At 39.5% G+C, this 20639-nt stretch overlaps 1 protein-coding gene across 1 annotated transcript; it reads left to right on the plus strand.

Moving 5' to 3' along the window:
• Positions 1-6: 6 nt before the first annotated feature.
• Positions 7-19679, plus strand: si:dkeyp-118h9.7 (sacsin). The gene is made up of 8 exons (XM_044218142.1): positions 7-100; positions 1484-1529; positions 2066-2153; positions 4674-4785; positions 5257-5403; positions 5518-6949; positions 7955-8043; positions 8139-19679. The coding sequence occupies exons 2-8, from the start codon at positions 1501-1503 to the stop codon at positions 19142-19144; spliced, it is 12903 nt and encodes a 4300-aa protein (XP_044074077.1). The 5' UTR covers positions 7-100; positions 1484-1500; the 3' UTR covers positions 19145-19679.
• Positions 19680-20639: the final 960 nt, after the last annotated feature.

The following is a 20639-nucleotide window of genomic DNA, read 5'->3' on the forward strand; positions in this document are numbered from 1 at the left end:
GTTGGACTTCGCCAGCCTTTATAAACAGCACAACTGATACCATTAGTTTCTTTGAATTTGGCCACAGAGCGGCTGCGAACCTTCGACTAACATGACTGAGGTACTGTGATTTTATTACTGTGCTATGCATTATTAGCATTTATCAGCATAGCATTTATGAGTACATTAACTTATAGTATGTAAAGTAGGCTACGTATAGGGCATTATGGGGTGCAATACATGCAAAAATGGATCAAAACAGAAATGAATGCCAGAGAAATTAGGAAATTAATCTATGAAATTAAAAAAAAAAGTTAATTTGTTCCTTAATTTAATTATTTCTTATACTGCATTGTACTGTAACTGCATCTCTGTATTGAGTCATTTATGTATTTATTCTTTTGCATAAAGCTGCATTCATTTATTCATCCATTTCCTGCTTTGGTGTTAGGCAATAGCAAACTATAGATGCAGAGGCATGACCAGCCTCAATTTCCCCCAGAGAGGGGTTACAATAGTACTATTACAGTTTCAGAGTCGTTGGTTATACATTATAAGACGGTATAAGATCCCTAGGTGAGGCAGCAACATGCTACACTACAAATGTTTTGAAGACTCTACAGTACTGTAGTGTGACTCAGCAAAAGTATCTGAATACTTGGTTGAACAAAACCAGACAACCCCCTAAAATCTAGAACAGGGTTGATGTATCAAATACCTGTTTCGGGTTTTGTGGGTTTGTCAGAAAGCTCCAATAGACCTGCTTTGTGAAACAGGCATCAGTTTTACCTGTGTTTACAAATCTGACTGATATCATCAGAAAACATTATTAACTTAGTTCTCATCTAGTGTCAGTCTGAGTAATAAAAGACTATAAATCAGTTTACATCTGTAGTCTGGGTCTGACTACAGATGTCTTAACCACACCCTTAGTTTTCACATGGCCAAACAAACACTGAAAAGTAAATACACATATAAGTAAACAATAAATACAGAAAAGAATAAACAGATATAAATACTTATCAAATCAATACAGGACTTCCCATACCTTTTTTCCATTTCTCTTTCAATTTACTTATTTCTTATTTATCTTTTCATACTTTTGATTATGTCTTACCCACGGTATTGCTAGCACAGGGTTAGAGTTTTTGCCCATGTTTAAAACACATTTTGAATTTACAGATGAAGAAATCTTGAATTTACAGTTAAAAGTGTGAGTCTTGGACTTCTAAAATGACAATAAGGCAGTCAGATCTTCATCCATTGATGTCTGACTATGTACATTTTTAGCTTTGTAAACTTTAAAGCATTCAAATAAATATTCAGCCGTACTAATGTATTTGCAAGGTGTTAAAGTCTCCAGTTTGAAGTGCTCAGGCCTTAAAGCTTTGTGTTAACTCACAATTATTGCCAGGGACTACACTGACTTCATTTGAGTTTGATGTGGATAAAAGAGAGGTTTGTTCTGCAATGCTTTTGTAACGACACTCTGACTCTCTTACAGCATCGAACCCTGGAAGGATGAGTCCGAAGGCAAAGAAAAAAGCTCGGTGAGTTGCACCTCAATCTGTTTTCACTTTCCTGTGCTGACTGATGACCTGGAACTTGCTATTTTGAAGTTGTGCACTGAAGCAGTATTTGAGTTACTGACACTGATTAGAAACTCATGAAATCTATCCCCAACTGCCTAGATAGCTTTTTTGGTTTTGCAATGCATTATTTGACTTAATGAGCTAATTTGCATGACTGATTATACAAAATAACAATTCATGACTATTACATAACCACTTGCAAACCGCTACACAGAAGATTCTTATTAGTCTTGGAGCACGCATCTATATAAATTCACATACTTGTGAACATTATAGCTCTGAATCCATTTTATTGGCCAGCAAGGAAACGACAGGTATCATCTAAATTCAAGTAAAGCACTTAAACTTTATGGCCAAACATATAAGTCAAATTTATGTGCTGGTCGAACTTGACTCTAATCCCAGCTCTTCCTACCCTATTTGCTTAAGGAGGACTCACCCTGTGTTGATTGAATTTTAATTCTTACTCTTTAATCTACTCCTGCTTTGTTTAGAACATCCTTCGGGGCAACAGCACCGCCCTTCATTGACTACCTGAAAGATATTCTACGTCGATATCCAGATGGTGGACAAATTTTGAAGGTCAGTACAATGCTCTGTAAAATACTGCTTATAATAATTACTTTATATAACGTCTCATATTGTCTAATTGATATGTAACCTACTAATAGCATTCTTTTTTTAGATCTTACTTATAGACACCTAGATTTTGGAAGTCTATTTCCTTTGGTATGACCAGCATGGTTGCTAGCTAAACATGTTGATTCTGCTTAAATTTATTTTGAGTCCCAAAAACAGGTGATTTTTACTTGATTTACAGACATTTTGGATAAGAAATATGGGGGGGAAAAAATTTATTGCACCATTTATTTTTTTCCTGACAATAAAACAACAAAAGGAGGAGTCCCGTTCAATGAACCCATTTATCACATTAGTTTTGACTGTATAAAAACCTGGATGGGTCCCCACCCAGGGACCACAGATGAGCAAATGAGCTTCTGGTGCAATGAATGTATTGCGCATTGTCTCTGTTAATAAAAGCAAACAAATGAAGACTTTCTGTTTGATGTTGCTATAATAGTTGCATTCCCCACAAAATTTGGGTTGACAGGTTACTGAAGTAGTCCTTAGTGCTGGAGGTAAATAAATACATATAATGTTGTCACCAACTGTGGGAGACTGTTTAAGACTTGCTGGCTGCTCCACAAAAATATTAGGGTCACACTGAGGATTTGTTTCATAATATATATTTTTTATTTGCATGGTTTTAGTAGTAAAATCAGTGATAAATATGATTCCCTGTCTTCAATTGCTCGACTATTTAAGTTTCCTTTTGCAATAAGTTAGATCTGTTCGTTTTGCTTTAATTGCTATTTGTGCGACAGCAGTCTGTCCAAAAGCCTATTTTGCAATGCATCCGATTCATGGTCAAAATCTTGCTGTTACATATTCACATTTAAATGTAGATTTTAGGACACTGAGCTGGATTAAATTGTTGTGAAAAGACACCTTTTTTCTCAGTTTCTAAACAGATAACATATCAATTATGTACCTACACCATCAATGGAGCATATTGAAAAAAACTGTACAAAATGTATTTTTCTACCACAAAATACTGGTTGTCATAATTTGGTGCAAAGCATGCTCCCGTAAGCCATTTTCACAGCAGACATTTTGACTTGAAAAGCACAGGTGTTACCGTACTAACAACAGTAATGATGAATCTGTTCTATTCAAGTGTCCCAGTAAGTCATGACAGTGTTACAGCGAGCCAGCATGCACAATACAACGACCCTGAAACGGAAGCATCTAAATGGAATTCAGCCTTCATTAATGTTAGTAACACCAATGCTTTTCCTACTATGACAAGTCAAAATGTCTTCTGTCAAAACGTCTATTGCTGCACTTTTACACCTGCTAAACAGTTAATACTGAAACATGATAACACTGGATTGTTGCAAACGGGGAAATCATGCTTAATTTAGTCATGCACTGGTGTTCTGCATTTGACAATACACTGAGTTGCCAGTTTATTAGGTACCCCCATTATGTCAGTGGAGGTAGATAAAATATTAGAAATGCAATACAATTCAACAATACTACAAACTAAAGAATCCAAAACGACCAGAGTTGAATCAACATCTCTCTGATGCAGTGTCAACAAAACTGAACATGATAAACTATATAAAAGTATGATTTATCGCAGAGCTGTTGAATTGAATTTTTCATTAGATTTAGTTATGTGGGTGTACTGAATGAACTGGTAACTCCATGTTTATTGATTGTGAATCAATTTCTCTGTAATTTTAAGTTTCCAATAGACCTTTCTCACTGGACATTTGACTTGTCGAACATGGGAGCAACTCATCACATTAATTAAGGCTTTCATTTAGGTGTGTCATATAGGGAGATGTCAATCAAGCGTAGTTTATACACACCCACACAGTCCTGAGAGGAATCTAATTGACCATGTGAGGGAAATTACTTTATAATCATGTGTTTCCAATACACATAAATGTGCCTCATGTTATAACATTACAATGTTAAAGTCATTGTGAAACTGAATACGAGAAAGCTTATTGTAAAAGAGTTTAGCCTGGAGGGGAGGTTGAGGCCCCCCTCTACCTGTGTCAGTGTGTTCTGAGAAAGTTAATAATGTGTCTCCGCATAACAACGAGATATGTGAGAAAAGTAAGGAGTAGGTGCAGCTGGTGGATGGAAGATAGGAGGAGAACAATGAGTCCTAAGATAAGATGATGTTTTGATCATGTTTGAAAGGTCAAATAACCCCTTGGGTGAAATCATGTGCTTCCTGTTGTTAGAATGAATATATGTACATTATTCCAAAGTACTATGTTTGAAGAGAGACTGCCAACTCTCATCTGCACTAGACAAGAACTGATATTTCAGTTCCCACGACAACCAACATAAGTGAAAACACCTGTGTGCATGGTCTAAGGGTGTGCAGGAGCTTTAACTATACTAATTTATGTAGCTCCAGCTTGGCACAGTGGCAGTAGCGCAGAGGAACGTGGGAATCCTTGGGTTTTAGCTTTGGTCTGCCAAGCTCTGTTAATGGTTATTGTTTTTATTTGTTAACAGGAGCTGATTCAAAATGCAGATGATGCTCAAGCCACAGAAGTGGTTTTCATCCATGATGAGAGAAGCTATGGGACTGAGAGCCTTTGGACTCATCAATTGGGAGAATACCAAGGTATGCAGGATGTTCAGAGAATAGTGTTGTAGGGTGGTTATCTACGCGTGTAATGTTTTTTGTCATTACTACAAAATTCTTATTTTTTTGTATCTTGACAAGAACAGGTTGTTTTCTGGCAACCCAACACACTTGGTTCTCATGATCACTTGATGACATGCTAATCATTTATATTCAGCAGACATAAGGCAGTCTCTGCAATATATGTCACTGGTTACATTTGCAGTAGACCGTGGTCACCATATTAAACAAAAGACCCTAACATTACTAAAATATTACCAAAAGAACTTTGTGTGCCCATTGCCTAATGTGTGCTAATTATACTGTATGTTTACAACCTCAGTCCCTTAAACATTTCAAAATAACTTCAAAATAGAGAGACCAGAGAGAATTAATGATGGATGGCATGGATGCATTAACCTAATGTCATAAGCACTTTTCTCTGGAACTATTTTTTTTGTTTTTGCAAAGGTCCTGCTCTCTACGCCTACAACAATGCAGCGTTCACTGATGATGACTGGGAAGGAATTCAGATGGCAGGGAGGAGCGTCAAGCGCAATGACCCAAACAAAGTCGGGAGGTTTGGAATCGGCTTCAACTCTGTTTATCACATAACAGGTGAAACTATGTACATTTATCACAAATATACCTAATAGTCTCAGTTTAAGTTTACTCTTTAGAGAACATGTGTAGTAAATTAATGGGAAAATATCTGTTTCACTTTATTTACAGATGTGCCAAGTATATTCAGTTCAGGGCACCTTGGCTTCATGGACCCCCAAGAAAAAATATTTGGAGAAAGAAATGGAGGTTTTCTGTGGTCTATGGAAGATCCAGAACACCAGAAAGCTCTATTGACTATGCATGATCAGTTCCAACCCTTTCGAGATATAGTTTCGCTTGCAGGCAGACAAAAGTGGTCAAAAGTCGTCACGGAGGATCAGCACTTTGATGGGACAATTTTCAGATTCCCCTTGCGCAGCAAGGCATCAGACATTTCAGATAATCTATATGACTCTGATAAGGTGGTGGAGCTTTTTGATAGCTTCATTGCGGATGCAGACTTAAGCCTCCTGTTCCTGAAAAACGTGACCTCTGTGTCCTTGATACATATCAACGTACATGGCAATGTTAACACCAGACTTGAAGTAAAATCCTCAGTTCTCACAGATGTCGTTTTGGAGTCAGAAGACGAGTCAATCATTGAGGGTTCAACAAGGTTCAAATTAATAACCCTCAACTCAGAAGACCACAAAGAAACAAAGTGGCTTGTGACAACATGTACCATGAAAGAAGGCAATGTAGAAAATCTCGATTTACTTGCAAAAAAGTTGAGCTTTTTCCCTCAAGTTGATTTGGCATTCCCTTGTGGTGAGAAGAGAGGCTGTAGCGAGAGTAGACTGAGCTGCTTTCTCCCCCTCCCAAACAATGAATCCAATAAGACAGGACTCCCAGTTTATGTCAACGCATGCTTTGGCCTCACAGACAACAGAAGACACATCAAGTGGCAAGAGGAAGACCAGAAACATGACGAACATGCTGTGTGGAATGAATTGCTGATGAAGGAGGTGCTCCCACAGGCATACCTCATGATCATTCAGGATGCTATCAAACTTGCCCAAGAATGTATTCTGCCTGTCGCTTCTGTGTACGATCTGTGGCCAGATATCGCCCAGATAAAGCACAAAGACAAGTGGTATGATGTTGCTCTAGATGTTCTTCATCACTTATTCAGACAGAATGTGGCTGTCCTCTCTCTGGCCAAAGATGAAAGAAAGTTTATCACTCCATCTGAAGCTGTGTTCCCCTGTAATGGTCCAACAAGCCCTGACATACTGGCCGCCATTAAAAGGACTTTGGTTTCCTGTGGAGAAAATCTGGTAACTTTACCAGGTAGTGTTGCAAGAGCTATAAATGAGGCCTATCCACACCTCAACACACTAAAACATGTGACTCCAACGTTCCTAAGGGATATTCTCCGTAGGACTGGTGTGCACATCATCTCTAAAGACGACAAACTCTGTCTTTTGGAGTACATTTTGAATGATGGAAAATACAGAGAACTCGAGGGTCTTCAGCTGCTTCCACTCAACGATGGCTCTTTCAGATCATTCACAGACAGAGAGGACGACACTGCTTTAATTGACAGCAATGAATTTCCAAGGTTGGTTTTAATTTTTGGCTTTATTGTCGAGATAAAAAATATATCACTGCTAAAGAAATAAAGGGTATCTGGTTATAAATGTTGTTTGTTTTTGTTCATTTTGGGCTTACATCCATAGAAGGAAAAATCATATTTGTCATTTGGTCTGGTTTCTGTTGTTTAACACTTTGTCGTATACAAGCAAAACAATCACTATTGCCATCACTATTGCTATAATCATTATTGATTAGTGGGCAAAATGTGGACCGAACAATGTGGTGTGTAGCCTAAGTTCATAGTCAGCTATCGGCTTTAAGCAACAACTTCAACTTTAAAGATAGATGATGATTGGATGGATAATGGTCACTTGTTTGAAACTGGCATTTTTGGTATATTAGTCTCAAATAATGATCTACAATCTCTGGGCTACAAGACCTTGATTAAAGGAAGATATTTTGTAGGGATGTTAATGTTGTAGCTGTGTTTACTAAAGTGTATTATTTAGCTTATGAAGTAAACTATTAATATTTGGTCGATTTTGAACTCAACCACCAACCTGAGTGAGTGAAATTTTGGCCACTGGGGGGCAGTGAAACAGACTCTAATACTGCAGATGTGGGCCCAAATCCCTGTCTCAAATGCTCTGATTTTACATGCATGGCACCTTTCATTTATTCAGGAACCATATAACTTGTTTCAGACCTTAGAAAACACCACAGATGTGGCTCAGATTTTTTTCATAAACAGTATATTTTAAATTGATTAACACAAGTTATTATTGACTGTAATTTAAAGCAACTACATCTGTACTAAGTTAACATGTTGGCAGTTGTTCCCCAAATCTTAGGATCATATGTCACGCTTACTTTCTTCAGTATATTATTTGACAATTGCTATTATTTTATGTGATTGAATTTAGACTGTAGAAGAATATCTATTGTTTGGTCACTTAATATACACTAAAATGATATGCAAATGTCCTTGTTTTTGTTACATGCACAATGAACAAACCTATCCTTTGTGCAGAGTCTTGCTACCATTCTGCAAACACCTCTTCATCCCAGATGATCTCAGTCCAGCCTGCAGTACCCACCTGAAAGAACTGGCCAAGAAAAGTAGGGATGCCATTTTATAGACTATAGTGATTTACAAGTTGTCATCTGCATGTTTTCACACTGCACATACATATATTTATATATATATTTTTCAGATTTATTCAAGGTCATCAACATTGATGCAGACCAGGTGGCTGAATATACAAGGAGGTATATGCCACAGGACTGGAAGCAGATGAGGACAGGGCTTGTTACCTGGGACATCAGCAGCAATCAACATCCACCTTTAGACTGGCTCCAAGAATTCTGGAAATTTCTCAACAAACATTTCAAAGAGTTAAGTAATTTCACTGGAATGCCTTTAATACCAGTCAGTCCCCTGTCTGTCAGTCACCCTGTATTACTAGCAAAACTACAGAAGAACACAAGCCTCATTTTTCAGAAAAGCAAGCAGATGAACTTGCCAGAACAAATAGCTCAGTTGGTGAACAAAGTCGGTGGCACAGTGGTGAGAGGAAACGAGTGGCTCAAGCATGAAGACCTAGACTCTTATGTGCTGTGTCCTTCTCCAAAGAGTGTCATGAAAGTCTTAGTGAATTTAGATTCTCAGGATCTCACCAGAGAATTCAAGACTGTCTCTCACAAAGCACGAGAAGAACTGAAAGATTACCTCTCTCGTCTGGATTCTCTCTCAGTCAGTGAGAAAGATTTACTCTCAAAGTTGCCTCTGTTTCAAACCATGAAAGGATCCTGTGTTGCAGCTCAATCAAAACAGGCTGTGCTTCTAATTTCAGGTCTAACAGTACCAACAGAGTTCCCTATGCCTGATTCAGTAGTGCAGTGTGCAACTGAGGCTGATCGCAGACTGTTACAGCTGCTCAAAGTTAATCTCTTGGACACAGCTGAAGCAGCCAATCTCCTCATTGACTGTATTGAGGGGGGGGCTTACAGAAAAGAAGACACTGAGAAAATCATGACTTGGATTTTACAGCATGGTAATATCCTTTTCTCTCAAAATCAGACCTTGAAACGCAGATGTAAGGACTTGAGCTTCATTGAAGTGAATGGAAAGCTGAAAAAGACCTCAAGCTTTTTTGATCCAAGAATTCAAACTTTTAAAGCCATTTTTGAGTCAGATTTCTTCCCCCCAACTTTATACACTCACACATCACAGATGCTTAAAAGCCTAACAGATCTAGGATTGCTAAATAAAGAAGCAGATGTGTCACCTGAGCACTTGTTGCATGCCGCCACACAGATTGACAAACTGCACGTTAACTCTCAAACTGAGGCTCACAAAAGAGCTCAGGTGCTCTTGAAAATGCTGGATACTAATGATCTACTGTCAAAATTTTCTCATGAGCAGCTTGATCGCCTCAAAATGCTAAAATGGGTCCCATGTGCTACACCTGGTAATGACAAAAAACACTGCAATGACAAATATCAGAAAAGTTGTTTCTTCTGTCCAGATGAAATAAGACATTCTAAGTACGATGACATTGTTGGGCATGTAATGCCCCTGGTGGGAGAGTTCAGTGACAAAGTTAGCAGCAAACTTGGTCTCAAACGCCTACCCCCACCAGAAAAAGTGATAGAAAATTTGTCAGTCTTGACATCAAAAGCACAGAAAATGGCTGATCCTGACACAAATGTGGATTTCAAAACAAAGTTGTATAGCATTTACAAACACATGCAAGACCACATCTCTGAATTTGTAACAATGATGAACAAGGAAAAACGTTGGCTGTGGAGCCACAACCAGCTTGTATCACCACAGGATCTGGTTCTAGACTACCCACGTAATCTAGATCTGAGCTCTTACATTGGGAAAGTGCCAAATGAATTTCTGCCATACAAGAGGTTACTCCAGGAGTTTGGCCTGAGAACATCACTTTCAGATGAAGAAATTGTTGGCATTCTTCATTCTATCCAGCAAACCATTGAAGGAAGGCAACAGCCATTTGCAAGTTCCTCTGAGATAAAAGTGTCAATAGAAATTCTAAACTGGCTGTGGAGAGAGAAGAAGATAGTTCAGGATGACATCCCGGTGCCAGTCCTCATAGAGGGTGACCGATATACCCTTAAACCACTGTCAACAGCAGTCTTCTGTGACGTAAGCAAAAATGGGTTGAAAGAGTATAAGTACAGTCAGGAGGAAATTCACGTTGTACATGAAGAAATCCCAAAAGCAACAGCTGAATGGTTTAACATCAGATTTCTCAGTACCTACATCCTTGCTCCAGAGTTAGTGGGAATAGAACAGTGTGGACAGTCTGAACCAATAACAACAAGGATTAAAAACATTCTTAAAGAGTATGATGAAGAAAGTGACATCTTCAAAGAGCTCATTCAAAATGCAGAAGATGCTGGGGCAGAAGCCTGTAATTTCTTGGTGGATTTCAGAGTGCACAAAGATGCCCCTGAAAGTCTCATTGACCCTGACATGGCCCTTTGTCAGGGACCTTGTCTTTGGGCATTTAATAACAAACAGTTCACAGCTGCGGATTGGGAAAATATTGTCAGAGTTGGCTCTGCCTCAAAGGAAAACAATGTGGAAAAAATTGGAAAGTTTGGACTTGGATTCAATACTGTGTATCATGTGACAGATGTTCCTTCTGTCCTCAGTGGCAACAGTCTTCTCATACTTGATCCAAATGTAACTCACCTTAAGAAGCACATCAAACATAAAACAAATCCTGGAATCAAGCTGGATCTTTCTCAGCAGCGACTTTTTCATTGGTTTCCTGGTCAGTTTGGACCATATGAACGTATTTTTGATTGTAATTTCACCAGACAAAGTCTCCCTGAACCCTATCCAGGAACTCTGATCAAACTACCTTTCCGAACTGAAGAAGAGGCTCTCAAGTCAGAAATAAGCACAAAGGTGTATCACAAACACAATATCATCACTTTTCAACAGCACTTCACTGAGAATTCACAAACTCACTTGCTGTTTCTGAAGAACATCAATACATTATCTCTACAAAGTATCTCAAACAATGTATCAACTCCACCAAGACATGACGAAATAGAAACCGTCCTCACTGTGTCCAAAACCACTGTGAGTACAATGAAGGTTCCTGATGAAACTAATGCATCAAAGCAGAATCAAGCTGAGAAAGCATTGATGAAACTTGATGGAAAATGCAAAGAGGTCATTGACAGCGGCACAGTCAACATTGTCCAAATAACCAGCCAGCAATCTGGTGCAACTGAAGTCCAGTCTTGGCTCCTGTACAACTGTCTTGGGACACATCAGTCTTTGAAAATGGCCCTTCAAGGACACAAGCAAGCCACGTTCTCTTTGCCCATCGGGGGGATTGCTGTGCCTTTGCAAAATGATCCAGACACTGGGAAACTGGCCTCATTACAAACAGATCTTGTTGGACAGGCATTTTGCTTCCTTCCTCTTTCCATTCAAACAGGTCTTCCAGTCAATGTAAATGGAACATTTGCTGTGACAAGCAACCGAAAAGGTCTATGGGAGAGTGGAGTGAAACATGACTGGAACAAAGCCCTTCTTCAGGATCCTGTAGTGACAGCATATGTTACTGTACTCTTGGTACTAAAGAAAATGTCTGAAAACAAGCAACTGGAAACTTACTGTTATCACAACTTTTGGCCTGATAGAGAGAAAGTGAGTCAAACTTTCAAGCCTTTGGTTGATGCATTTTACTCTGCCATTGCCGAGCACTCCATTGGTCCAGAGCTCTTTAGTGATGGAGAACATTGGTGCTCTATGGACAATGCCATATTTCTACATGAGAGCATTGAGGAGGATAAAGACATCAATGCACTTGCAGTGCAGGTGTGCAGGAAACATGCAAAAGCACCCAACCATGTTGTTCTTCTTCCACTGTGGTTGAGAAATGGCTTCAAACAGGCTGGCCTAGAAAAGGTTTTACAGAACAGAACATGGAACTGGGAGAAGTTTTACCATGAAGCAGTGTTTAACAACCTTGGTACCATGGACCCTAAGAGTAGAGATACTCTTGTGCTGCATGCTATTGACCTTAACATCAAAGAAATTGACAATCTACTGGTCCGCTATCCATGCATCCCCACAACAGACGGGCAGCTCCAGTATATCAAGAAACTTGTGAATCCATCAGGGAAAGTGGTCTGTCTTTTTGAACCAGAAGAGGGGCGCTTGCTTGGTGGTACCAAAAATGACTTTTGCTCCCCCAAAAGGATTCAACGCTTGGTTGAACTTGGAATGGCAAATGATCATCTCCCATTGGAAGACATCACAGAGAAAGCAGGCACAATCACCAAAACCTGGAGCACTGACAAAAAGAAAGCATATGGGCATTTGAAGTGCCTTCTTGAACTTATGAAGAATCACATGTATGACAAAGACTCTCTCCACTGGGAAACACTGAGGATGACTGAATTTCTCCCAGCATTTTCCTCCGGTGATACAAAAATGGAAAGAAATGCAATACTTAGAAGGCCCACTGATGTTTTTAGTGACAAATGCCCCCTACTCGTTAACATGACACAACCCGTGCTGGATCATACCAATCTGAAAATACACAATTCTGATCCAGTCCTGCAAATTTTGGGAGTTCATGACAGTCCAAGACCTGAGACAGTGCTTCAGCAGCTGCAAGAAGCATGTCAGCAATCTCAATTCATTGACAGATCCATGCTTCACAAAATAGCATGTGAATGCTATAAGTTTCTGGATCATTGGCTCAGTGATTCTGGGAATTCCACTTTCATTTCACAGAGGGCAAATTCATTCCCATTCATTCTTGTTGGCAATACATTTGTAAATGTGAACCGTGTAGCAGAAAATGAGCAATTTGAAGCAAAACCCTATCTCTATGTACTTCCACCTGCCTTCACTTGTTTCAGGGGGCTCTGGGAAAGTGTAGGTGTTAAAAAACATTTTACAATCAGTCAGTTTCTAACTGTGCTCCAGGAATTGCACTCTCAACATGGCAACAAGCCCCTGCCAAGGAGTGAGCTGTCAATTTGTCTCACAATTTTAAACAAAGGGATATATGAGGCTAAAGAGAAAACAACAGGTGACTGTCTGATACCCAATGAACATGGTGTTTTACAACCTGCAAGTGAGATGTTTTACAATGACAGCCCATGGATGCCAGTCGCTTCAGGTGTCACATTATGCCACGAGGATATCTCACGTGTTGCAGCTCGCCACTTTGGAATCAAAACAACCAGGCATCATACTCTGCAAAACCACGTAGTTGAGAACATTTCACCATTTGTTTTTCAGTTTGAACAGCAGGAGCAACTAACTGTTCGAATTAAAAACATAATTTCAGCCTATCCATCAAAGAAGGATATCCTTAAAGAGCTTATCCAAAATGCTGATGATGCAGAGGCAACTGAAATTCACTTTGTTTGGGACAGACGACAGCATGGCAAAACAAAAACATTTGGAAAGAAATGGAACCAACTGCAGGGTCCAGCACTGTGTGTGTTCAATAACAAAGTGTTTTCTGATGCTGACCTGGCTGGCATTCAGCAGCTGGGAGAAGGAGGAAAGCGCAACTCTCCAGGGAAGATAGGGAAGTACGGAGTGGGATTCAACTCTGTTTACCATCTCACTGACTGCCCCTCAATCCTCACTGGAGATAAATTACTCTGCATTTCTGATCCCAATCAAAAATACATTGAAAGTCATTCAGACAAACCACTAGCTGGCACTGGCTATAAACTAGCTGACACTTTCAAGAACATGTACATGGATGTCTACAAATCCTTTCTTCCAGACATATTTCCTCTTACAGAGGGCACCATGTTCAGATTACCTCTAAGGGTGGGTACCATGGCAAACAGCTCTAAAATATCACAGCAGGGAGTCACTGACCATGACATGAAAGAACTCTGCTCTGCCCTCTCTGAAGATCCTGAAGGACTAATACTGTTTCTGAAAAACATCTGCAAAATAAAAGTCCATGAAATCAGTGACCATTCAGGGAAACTCAAAACCATCTTCATGGTTGAAAAAAGTATACCAAAGACAAGCACAGAAGGAAAAGATGCTTTTGTAAAACTTCAACAAAATGCGCTACAGTCTGACAAACCAATAACCCCACACAAGGCCATTTATGAAACCATGATTTCAACCTCAGATAAAAGACAAAGTAAATGGATCATTGCAGAACAGTTTGGCTCATTCAAAAACAGTGGCAAAAGAGAAATAGCACTATCAGACAAACTTCCCCAAGCAGCAATAGCGGCACGTGTGAGCTCAAAGACCAGTAAGAGTCTAGCACCATCCAGCCATATGGATTTTATTGGAGAAGCCTTTTGTTCACTTCCTTTGCCAGGGAAAACTGGACTGCCAGTGCATGTCAATGCCAACTTTGAGGTAGATTCTGCCAGGAGAAGCCTTTGGAAAGAAGATGGGCAGAATCTAAAATCTAACTGGAATAAATCTTTGAAACAGAATGTCATTGCTCCACTGTATGCTGATCTCCTTCATTACATCAGCCATAACATTGCAGATAAGAAAGTCCTTCATGCACATATTGAGTCATACTTGTGTTTTTGGCCAACTGTGTCCAAAGATGTTGGTCAGGATTGGCATGAAATGATACATGAGGTGTACAGATCAATCAAAGAAAGAGGCCTTAATGTGATTCCAGTGTTGAGGAGTTCAACACGTATAATTGCACACCGAGAAGTTTGGGAGTACTCTTTTGACTGGTGTAACGTCAGAGAAACTGAATCAACTAAGGCACCCTACCTGACACAATCAGCAAATGACAAGATGAATCCCATTTTGGAAGATCTTGGAATGACATTGGTTCCCTTTTCCATGAAAATGCAAAAAGTTTGGAATAGTTTCAAATCTGCTGGCATTGAACTGAAAGATGTTAATCCTTTAACTGTGCAGACTTTCCTGAGAGAAAAACCTCTCAATGACCCAACCCAAACAGATAAGGATTTACCCCTGCCCATAACTGCCACTCTGATCAGAGATGAAACAAGATGTTCAAAGCTCTTGAGTTTCTGCTTACAACATTTCGACTCAAAAAAGGTCAACAATGATGATTCCAGGTTAGTGAATGGGCTTCCACTTCTTCTCACAAGAGATAAAGTTTTGAGAGTGTTTAACTCCAAATCTCCCAAGCATATATCAAGCTATGAAAGTATGTTCTTTGGCAATGAGGACCAATTTGCAGATTATCAGACCAACAGAGGCCACATTCATGTTCTGCAAACTTTCAACCTTGTCAGACATTTGACAGTTCCCTGTGCAGCGGGATATCTGAAGCCGTTAATTCAGCATCATCTTCAGAACTGTGAAGTTGATCCACACAGTGGTCTTCATGTCCCAAACAAGACAATGCTGCAGTGGTTGAAATCACTTTGGAAGTTCTTAGCAAGTCAAATTAAACCTGTTACATCTAGTGGTGATGAACAAAGTCTGACATTAAGTGATGTGAGGCAGCTCTTCAATGACTGCTGCATTTTACCTGTTGTGTGTCCAAGGTTAAACAACAAGCACTTCCTGCAAACAATGAAAGTCATGCCAAGTGTGATTCAGTTCGCCTCAGACAGGGACATATCAGGCATCCTCTTTAAACTTGGTTTTATGAAGCTTGACAGTGTATTCTTCTGTGGGGTACATGTAGACCGACAGGAACATTTAATTCTACACCCTGAACTTATGGATGTGAATGATAAAAGCTCTGTGTTGGACCAGGTCTACAACATTAACCACTCAGAGTTTTCCCAGCTTTCCACTGATGATATGAAAGAGCTTCAGTGTTTCCTGCAGTCTGGAGTATCCAAGTCCAAAGACAAACAAGGGTATGAGAGGAAGCTCAGATCCATACCATTATTTGAAACAATACATGGTAACCGAGTGAGGATTGATGGACCTAAAGAGGTATTTATCCTCAAAAGCACCTACTCAAGGACATTTCCAGATTTGTTCATCCTACCTGACAGCAACAACATTTTTCTCCAAAACAATCCAGAGAACTGCAGTCTGTCAGAAACATTGAAAATCCAAATCCTGACAGATTTGGACTGTTTCATGAAGTTCATTCTGCCCGTTGTACACACACTCACAGAGACGGAGATGCTTCACTGCCTCAAACTGTTACTGTCACTACAACATGATTTGAATTATTTAACGTATAAGGACAAAATCATCTCCTCGATGAAGACAGTGAAATTGATTCGCAATTCTCAAGGCAGATTGGAGACGGCATCATACTACTTTGATGAGAGTGTCAAACTATACAAGACAATGGTGCCCCAAGAGAGATTTGTGCCTGAAGGATTTTGGACTGAGTTGTGTGAAGGAAATATACAAACAGAACTACCAAAAAAGTTACTCAGAGAACTTGGAATGAAGCATGTTGTGTCAAAAGATGACATAATACAGTTTGCATACGAGTTAGAATCAGAAGCAAAAAGAAATCGCCAACTTGGAGAGTTGAAACTGAAATCAAGATTACTTTTCCAAGAAACCTTGACTTTTGTGAGTAACAACCAAAATAAAGAGGAAAAGTTGCTGGAGAGCATAGCTGACATCAAGTTCATTTTTCCTGTGGAAATTCGAAAAGAACTACATAACTATCATCAACCACTTGCCGCTGAGAGAACTGCTGTTAAAATCAGAGGATCTTTGATGGAAAGCGATTCTAAGCATCAAGACCTGATTTGGACCTCAATGCCAATTATACATCTACCGGTTTATAAGTCACAGAAGCTCCTACAAATGATGAAAAATGCAGGGGCTCATGAACAACCACCTCCACACTTTGTAACCAGTAACATGAGCAACATCTGTCAGTCGCCCTGTAAAACTGACAAGTTAATCAAAACCCGTGCTAATGTGTTTCGAAGTTTGTATGCCTACCTGCAAGCAAATGAGTTCGAAGGCCAACCACTGGCTGGTCTTCCCATTGTGTTGGTTGAAAAAGACGCAGAACTTGTGAGGACTGATGATGCTTCTCTTTCACTCCTCTGTGACAATGAGTTCAGACCATATTTGTACAAAATTTCTCCGAAGGATGCCTTGTTCATAGAGTTCTTCAAGAAAATTGGTGTAAAGGACAAACCTACTGCAGTGCAGTATTGCAATGTTCTGGCAGCAGTTTATGCTGATTCCTGTGATAAACCACAACTAAACCCAAACCAACAGAAAACTGTGAAACGTGCTGTTGAACAGTTTTTTCAGTTAATCAAAACTCATGGAAAACAGTCCCTTCTTGATGATGTAGAGACTTTGTATCTTCCTGCTGTAGATGGTAAATTATACCCATCATGCACACTCTACTACAATGACACAGTGTTTGAGACCAAAAGGTTAGAAGAAGGCCTGGAGAACAAGTTTCTGTTGCTTGAGAAACTCAGTGAATGTCATTTGGGCAGTGACATCTATGAGCATCATCGCTTGCTGCAATTGCTGCCTCAGAAATTTCAGCCTAAAATGCTGTCTCAATTAACAGACGAGAAAGAAGTGAAATTACACATGCAGCTTTGTGAGTTTGAGACTGACTGTGAATTTAGTGGATGGTTTGACAAACATCTGTCCTCAGGAGCGTTTACACATGGACTAATTTGTCTTATCAGAGAGCAGTCTAAGGGAGAAATAACACAAAATGATGTGACTGACATGTGCAAGAAGACTTTTGGCAGTATTCAGATTGTCTGCTGCAAAAGCCTGGAAACAATGCTTTGGCTGGAAAAACAGCCACTACACAAAACTGCCACTGAAACCGATGTTTTTGTCAAACGAGGGCAACAAGGTTGCATCTTTTACTTAAAACACAACAATGACATGGCTCCTAAGGTGATAAATGAAGTCAATATGACATTGACAAAGGAGATAAACGCGCTTTTAGGTAACAAAATCGCATCACTTCACCTCCCAGTCCTCGGACAACTTCTCATGTGTGACAGTCTGCAAGATGTTCGGAAAACTCTGGCTAAGAATGGGATCCGTGACAGTGCTGAAACTGAAAGCTTCCTTCTCAATCCACCAGCCCCTGGGACAGATATTCCAGAAGAATGGCATGATTCCTTAGACATGAACATCCTCAATAACTTTGAAGAGGGGGAATATGTTGGCTACAGCACCAAAAACAAGTATATTTATGCAGTTATCGTTGAAGAACTTCCTGGGCATTCTGGGCAATATTCACGGAGATACAAAGTAGAAATTGGAGAAGATGAGCCAATTGAAGTTAGTTGTCTTGACCTGTATCAGTTGAAACGAGAAAAGAAGCCACAACCTGAAGGGAGGACTTCCACATCTGCTGAAACTTCTTGCATGGAGCTGGAGCCATTAGCAGGAGCTGTGCCACATTCTTCCCAACCATCAACTACAAGTTCGTCATCTACGAGATCCTCATCTACGAGATCCTCACCAGCCTCTATTGATGAAGCTAAAAGAGAAATTGACGAATGCTTGGCAGAGATCTGGACTCTTCCTGAGGAGGAGAGGCATAAAGCCATCAAACGACTGTACCTTAGATGGCATCCTGACAAAAACCCTGACTGCCAATCTCTTGCCACTGAGGCATTTAAATACTTGCAGAATCGAATTGAAGAACTCCGCAAAGGCAAAACTGCAGGTTCATCCTCTCCAAGGGGAAACTCAAATTTCAGCAACTCAAATTTCAGCAACTCAAATTTCAGCGACTTCTATCAGCAATGGAATCAGGAGGCCAGGCATCACAGAAATGGTCGAGAGAGATTCTCGAGAGGCCAACATTCCTACAACTTTTGGTCCCATAATGGAAATGTCCCGAGGCCGAACAGGGAGGAGGCCCAGCGCTGGTGTAGACAGGCTCGCTGTGATTTCAATGCAGCTTACAAAGACACTGGTGGGGAGAGCACAGAGTGGTGTCTGTTCAAAGTCCACCAAGCTGTGGAAAAGTCTCTCATAGCTGCAGAGTATAAAAGACATGGTCAACATCCCACCAGCAACTCCATTTCAGCCATGGCTGCAAAAGTTTCCCTCTACAACCTCCAACTGAGAGTTCTGCCTCAAATTGTGGAAAATCTGAAGACGCTGGGAGTGGACACCAAAAAAACTCAGTATCCCAACTGCCATCCATTTCCCCACATTCCAAATGGACAGTTCAAATCAGAGAATGAAATGTTAGCACTGACCAAGGCATCTGAGCTTCTCAGTAAAGTAGAGGCATATGTGAATTAGGGATTCAAGACAAACACAACATGAAGACGTGATGTTGACAGAGTCAATTTAAGATTTTTTTTTAATCTTTCCTGAAAACCAATCCATATATCACTAGTTTTTATGAAAATGTTAATATCAAAGCATTTTGTGCAGTGTTGTAGACATTTATGACAACTCACTGAGGACCAATATTTGTTGTGAAAATGCGAATATAATTTTTTTTTTTGCGATGTTGTAAACATTTATGATAACTCACCGAGGATCAATATAATCACTGTACGACCTTGTTATGAAAATGCAAATATCGAAGTTGTTTTTGCGATGTTGTAAACATTTATGATAACTCACCGAGGATCAATATAATCACTGTACGACCTTGTTATGAAAATGCAAATATCGAAGTTGTTTTTGCGATGTTGTAAACATTTATGATAACTCACCGAGGATCAATATAATCACTGTACGACCTTGTTATGAAAATGCAAATATCGATGTTTTTTGTTAGTTTTATTACCTTTTTGAAATAAAAAAAAATGAAAATAACGAAATTCAATCAAGGATTGATTGGACTGCAATTCCTGTTTCATATTTTGAAAATGGGGTAGACACTGTATTACTATAACTAGTGAGTTTGAAATTATTACTTCCTCTGTCCTTAAAAGTAATTTAGTAGAATAATACTTTGATCAGTGAGGCATTTGATAGTGATTTTGTATGATGTGATCATTTTACACAGCATACATGTAGGCTATATCTTCGGATTGATTCATGTACTGTATTTTTGCTCAATATACTGAAAAAGCCTAATCCATTGCTCTTTTTTTTATTGGGTTGCAACCTGCTGTTTGAAGGAGATTTTTGTTAAATCTGTAGGCTAGAGTAGCATAATTTTTCAGAGTCATGTGACATCTGTAAAAGTTGCTTCACTGCACCACGTCATAAAAACTCAGTACAAGGTTGTGGAGATGTTATGGATTTGACATGATTATTGCAATCATGTAGTGTACAGCTTAGAGGGTATTCTCTCGCTTATACAATGGCCACTTGCCAACAAAATGCCTTATGTGATCAAATTATTAGAACTCGTTATTTGATGTGGCTTTTCTGTTTTAAATACCATGAATTATAGTTCCTGTTACATTACCTCAGAATCCCTGACACTTGCATTGCCTGGAAACATCTAGCTAACAAGCTAAATATGTAGCTTGCTCTGTAACTGTAGCATTTCTTTCAACGGTCTTTCTGAAAAGATTAAGTGTGTTCCCGGGGTTTACTTTCCTTATCCTAACACAAACAACAGTTGCTGTAAGAAATTGAAACCTGAGTGATTTTAATAAAGTTAGACAACGTTCACTTTGTGACCTCAGAAAATCCACAGCTCCCATGAAAAAAAACTCCAAGCACAGGTACTTAAGTTATTGTAGCTTGGTGTGGGCCATATTTCTAGTTGTAATCTCTGCTGACTATAACTTTCTACAGCGTCCAGTCCCCTCTGTCCTGCTGTTATTACAGA

Source organism: Siniperca chuatsi, linkage group LG12 (genome assembly GCF_020085105.1).
Source record: "Siniperca chuatsi isolate FFG_IHB_CAS linkage group LG12, ASM2008510v1, whole genome shotgun sequence".
NCBI lineage: Eukaryota > Metazoa > Chordata > Actinopteri > Centrarchiformes > Sinipercidae > Siniperca > Siniperca chuatsi.

What these genes read in the sequence shown, in the direction of transcription:
- si:dkeyp-118h9.7 (XM_044218142.1), top strand. Translation starts at nt 1,501, where the DNA reads ATGAGTCCGAAGGCAAAGAAAAAAGCTCG. An exon ending in ATGGTGGACAAATTTTGAAG is followed by an intron (nt 2,154 to 4,673) that starts GTCAGTACAATG and finishes ATTTGTTAACAG; the next exon opens with GAGCTGATTCAAAATGCAGA. An exon ending in GACAGCAATGAATTTCCAAG is followed by an intron (nt 6,950 to 7,954) that starts GTTGGTTTTAAT and finishes TCCTTTGTGCAG; the next exon opens with AGTCTTGCTACCATTCTGCA.